The sequence below is a fragment of the Varanus komodoensis genome, unplaced genomic scaffold (genome assembly GCF_004798865.1).
Source record: "Varanus komodoensis strain SLA01 unplaced genomic scaffold, ASM479886v1 scaffold1, whole genome shotgun sequence".
Classification (NCBI taxonomy): domain Eukaryota; kingdom Metazoa; phylum Chordata; class Lepidosauria; order Squamata; family Varanidae; genus Varanus; species Varanus komodoensis.
The window spans coordinates 110,984,264-110,989,985 of NW_025335268.1; the positions used below are offsets into that span (position 1 = coordinate 110,984,264).

Here is a 5,722-nt window from a genome sequence, read left to right on the forward strand (position 1 = left end):
GAATTAAAACTGTATTGATTTGTACTTTGATGTGTACAATTTCTGAAAATTTGAAGCATGGAAAGAAGTCTTTTTCCTGAAAAAATGGGAAGCTTGGGGAGGCGAACTGAAATAAGTCTGTGTGTGTGTGTTCGCGTGTGTGCACACACAGTACATCTGTTAAGAAAAGTATCGGGTGAAATTTAGCATACTTAATTGTATTATTTAGTATATAGATGAAATTTAAATGTTTAAATATGAACAGCAAGAACAAGAAACGGTTGTTGTGCACAAGTCCTGATGTAGGTTTCTGTAGGTATATGGCTATAATGAGAACAGAATGCTGGACAAGACAGGCCTTTGATCCAGCACAGTTCTTACATTCTTAAATGCCTTATCTTTATTTAATACTAAGGATAAATATGTAATATTAAAGATGAAGCTATAAGTTGCATCACCCAACAAGGTGTAACTCCATATTAAGCAAGCTATAAATACTCCCTAAGCTATAGAATCATAGAATAGTAGGGTTAGAAGGGGCCAATGAAGACCATCGAGTTCAACCCCCTGCTGTTGTAGGACACCACATTTTACCATCCCACTCAGATGGTTGTCCAGTTTTTTTAAATGTCTCTAGTGTGGGAGAGCCCACCACCTCTTTAGGCAGCTGGTTTCACTATGATACTTAGAAGCTTAATATTCTATGGGCTAAGTAAAAGCAGTGTAGGATTGATCCTGAGAATTTCTGGAACAGAACAAAATTAACATACTGTTGAAAGGAATCCTAGACATTTCATTAGGTAATTTTCTAACAAATGTGAAATGATTCTGATAAACAATTTATTTTATTTTTTAGTGTGGCATTTGGAAATGACAACCAAAAGGAAAATTATTGGCCGCCTGGTGCCATGCCGATGTTTTCGAGGGGAAGAAGAAATCATCTCAGTTCTCGATTACTCCCATTGCAGCCTTCAGCAGGTGCCAAAGGAGGTTTTTAACTTTGAACGAACATTAGAGGAGCTTTATCTAGATGCCAATCAAATTGAAGAGCTACCTAAGGTAAGCCTTGCCCTTTCTGTACTATGTTAATGCAGTTGCCTTGTTAAATAAACATTTAAAGCATGTTTTAACTCCCTGTGTAAAAAGGACAGACCACTAGCTTCAATTACTCAATCAGCAACTTATAATTTTTTCTGAATTTAGAAAATATCCTGCTCTTAGTTTTGCCAGCACAGATAAAACGGTTGTGTTAGTTTCTGTCTCTGCACATGCATCAGTGCAAATGTCTTCATTCATGCCATGGTACTTGAGACATCTGTATAGGGATAGATGCTTTAGGATGATATTCTGAGTTTATAAGTGATTTTAAGCTCATGGAATATCCTTCAGAGCCAGTGAGATGCTTCATTTACTTAAAATGAAGAATGACTGAACTTTTCTTAGACTGGAAAATTTGACATGGTGAACTCTGTCTTGAAGTTTGCATCTTGTAACATGTAGCTAAACATGCAATATGACCTATTATATTAATTATATAATATAATGACATGATGCTTCATGATATTGGCTACTGATGGTGGGGGCACAGAGCTGATAAGTTCATGTTGTATTAGGAATATTGGGTGGAGCAAGGAGGGCTCACCTACTTTTTTGGTTTAGATCAGCTCTGTCATTGGCTTTGCATCTTGTTTCAGCCATAGAATCTGAACTTAAAGGGAACAGTGCGTTACCTAGTACAGCTACCTGCTCCAAAAACATTGTCTGCATCAATAATTTGGGTAATCATCTCTTCAGGTTGGGGTTAGGCTGCATTCCTTTTTTATAGCTAATCAGTAATGGCCAAAATAAATAAATAAATAAATAAATAAATAAATATAGTCATCTGCAGAAACATCAGGAAAAATACTCTCCTACAAATATTGCCCATCCATACCTACCACTGCTTTTAGTACACCTAATTATAAAACTGGATGGGGAAATGTTTATCCTATAAAGGATTTTTTATATACTGCTCCATTCCCATAGGTTCTGGGCAGTTTAAAGGGCATTTGAAGCCAGACTCACAGCAGTGACCAAATATCTAACTTTTTCATGTTTCTGGAGAAAAACATGCTTAACAACACACAAACAAATCTCCAGATTTTTTATTGGAGGTGGGGGAAGACTGGACTAGATTAAATTGAGTCCTGACAAGATAGAAGTTCTGTACTGAATGGTTCATGAGTATGGAAGATGGAAGATACTGCTTTTGAAATACAGGCAGTCTTTAAGTTATGAATTTCCAAATTATAAACAACCCATACTTATGAAAAAATTGCCATAAAGCCTTCTAATTTAAAAAAAATACTGTGGAAAATCATCATCAACACAGAGAGAGAAAGGAAGTGAAAGAATAGAGAGGGAAGCCTCCAAAAAGACCTTCCTTGACATGCCCATCTGGAGATGGAAATCTTTCCAGCATTTCCTTGCTGCAAAGAGGAGGCACTGGTGAGGTTGGGTGGGAGTGGGAGGCCAAGAGATATTCGTGGTTTATCCACTTTCCCACACATGGGGAGGACTGACTATATGTGATCCAGTTTACATACAAATTTAACTTAAGCATGAATTTCCATTTTCTCAGGAATGGAATTCATTCATAACCCAGGGACTGGCTGTATCAGGTTTGTAGTCTGAGGGTACTCCTGGATCCATAGTTGTCATTGGAGTGCAAGTGACCATGGTGGCTCAGATTGCCTTTTACCATCTTGAATTGATTCACCAGCTACTGAGTCTCCTGGATGGGATAAATTGGTCCCTTAAAATGGAATTGCTGCAGTGTGGTTTATTTTGGGTTTAGGGAGAATAGTCAAGGACCGAGAGTTAAGGCAGAATAGGGCAGCCTGGTTGTTGTTAGGAGCTGCTCCTTTTCAGTATGCAATTTCTTTGATGAGGGAACTTCAGTGACTGCTATCAGACCAGGTTTAAGGTTTAGTGTATAAACCATAAACAATTTGATTAGGATAAGTGAAAAAGCACTTTGCCCTGGTCTAGTCACTGAGGTCATTAGATGGCATACTGGGAGGTCAGGCAGGTACACAGGTTCCAACAATAAATTGTTTTTGGCATGTCTTTATTTCAGAAAGTCTTCCTGTTTTAACCAGCCACACTTTTATTGACCTTGTTTATAATACACAGTTTCATTTTTGTTTTATTTTTAATTATTCACTACCTTAAATACAGGAATATACTGAAAGCAAAACAACCAGATTAAATTTAATAGGGAGAAATTCCAGGTTCTGCACCTAGGAAAAGCAAACCAAATATATTATCCCAAAGTTCAGGACATGGAATAAATGGGCTCAGATTACAAGTTCTGTCTGAACATTAGGAAGAACTGTTAGAATTGTGCAACATTGAAACCAATTACCCTGGGAGGTTGTGGGCTTTCAAGATGCAACTGGGCAGCCATTGGAGAGGGATGGTTTGACTTGGAGTCCTGAGCCAAGCAGGCAGTTGGATCCTGTCAGTTCTACTATTCTGTGATTCTATGAATAAGGAGTGGTATATAAAATCTAGTAAATAAAAATAGGGTAGTGGGTAGTTCCTATTTCTGAGGCTGTGCAACTTGTCTGCTCATTTGAGTATCATGAATCAGTATCATCTGGGAATGACTTGTTTACCTAGTACCCATCAGCATCAGCATCCACTGTTGTAGTGATCCTTAGAAGCCCTGTACCGCATGAGCAGGAGCCAGTTACTGGGTTCTTACTGTGCAGGTAGCAGGCAGAGGAGACAACTTCTCCGGTTGACCCCTGCTCATTTCATGCTGGACCTTTAAATGCTACAGCAGCAGCATGTGGTGGAAACATGCAAAAGCAGCTTCCATCCTATTGCAATGGTCTATAAAGGGCACCTTTTATATGTGTATGCGTGTGCACATGCTTGCATGTATATATGTACACTCACCCACACATGTAAGCTGCTATATATTGTCCAGATAATAAAACATAGAAACAGAGTGAGTCAGAAAGGGGTCTCCCAGGCCAGCTAGTCGGACCGCCAGCTCCAGCTGGCTCCACTCATGACACGCTTACCATAATATCAGCTGTTAAAAGTTTGTATCCACAGTTAGCACAGTTAATACTTAGAATCCTGATGTGCAGACTAGACATGCATTTTACAGTATGTCAACTTTGTCTACAACTCTCCTGTTAACCAGTGGAATCTACAATTATGTATCTTGGATTACTCTTCCTGAGACTATATTATTCAATTGCTAAGCTGTCTCCTTACCCCTTTAGCCAAATGTGAATGCTCAGTGTAGAGGCTTGTTCATTCCACCATGCAATTGTTTATAACTAGAGAAGCAATTGAGTTATACTCTCCAGGGGGTTGAAGGAAAAGTGATACAGAGAAGTGAGTCATTTCCCTAGCTGTACATATCAGTTCACAGAAAACACTCTGGATTCCAAAATCATATTTTTCTGCCTCATAGAGATGTAATTGAGTATGATGGAGGTCAATTTGCTGATGGATAGTTCAGAGTTATTAGTTCTTTTTAATCATAGTGTGTTATATAACTTTAATACCTCCTCCATGGATCACTGTCTTGTCGTGGTAAGGGGCTTGCGTAGCTCAATGAAGCTATGAGCTATGCCGTGCAGGGCCACCCAAGATGGACAGGTCATAGCAGAGAGCTCTGACAAAACGTGATCCACTGGAGAAGGAAATAGCAACCCACTCCAATATCCTTGCCATGAGAACCCCATGGACAGTACCAAAAGGCAAAAAGATATGACGCCGGAAGATGAGCCCCTCAGGTCGGAAGGTGTCCAATATGCTACTGGGGAAGAACAGAGGGCTAGTACTAGTAGTGCCAGAAAGAATGAAGCGACTGGGTCAAAGCCAAAAGGATACTCAGTTATTGATGTATCTGGTGGTGAAAGGAGAGTCTGATGCTGCAAAGATCTATACTCCATCGGAACCTGGAATGTAAGATCCATGAATCAAGGCAAGCTGGATGTGGTCAAACAAGAGATGACAAGACTGAACATTGACATCTTAGCAATCAGTGAACTAAAATGGACAGGAATGGGTGAATTTAATTCAGATGATCATCAGGAATACTACTGCGGGCAAGAATCCCTCAAAAGAAATGGGGTAGCCATCACAGTCAATAAAAGAGTAGGAAAAGCAGTACTGGGATACAATCTCCAAAATGACAGAATGATCTCAGTTCGAATCCAAGGCAAACCATTCAACATCTCAATAGTCCAAGTCTATGCCCCAACCACTGGTGCTGAAGAGGCTGAAGTTGACTGGTTCTGTGAAGGCCTACAACACCTTCTAGAATTAACACCCAAAAATGATGTCCTTATCATCCTGGGGGATTGGAATGCTAAAGTAGGAAGCCAAAAGATAATGGGAATTACAGGCAAGTTTGGCCTTGAAGTACAAAATGAAGCAGGGCACAGGCTGGTAGAATTTTGTCAAGAGAATACGATGGTCATAGCAAACACTGTTTTCCAACAACCCAAGAGACGACTCTACACATGGACATCACCAGACGGTCAACACAGAAATCAGATTGACTATGTGCTCTGCAGCCAAAGATGGAGAAGCTCTATACAGTCAGTAAAAACTAGACCAGGAGCTGACTGTGGCTCAGATCACAAGCTTCTTGTTGCAAAATTTAGGCTTAAATTGAAGAAAGGAGGGAAAAGCACTAGGCCACTCAGGTATGACCTAAATCATATCCCTGATA

General features: G+C 39.7%; 1 protein-coding gene across 1 annotated transcript in view; it reads left to right on the top strand.

The window, feature by feature from the left end:
* The first annotated feature begins 840 nt into the window (after positions 1-840).
* The window catches only part of LRRC7 (leucine rich repeat containing 7), a 188,112-nt gene continuing 183,230 nt past the window's right edge, over positions 841-5,722 (top strand). The window contains exon 1 of the mRNA XM_044440627.1: positions 841-1,038. Coding sequence (XP_044296562.1) covers positions 850-1,038 — 189 coding nt within the window. The 5' untranslated portion in view covers positions 841-849. The remainder of the gene's footprint in view (positions 1,039-5,722) is intronic.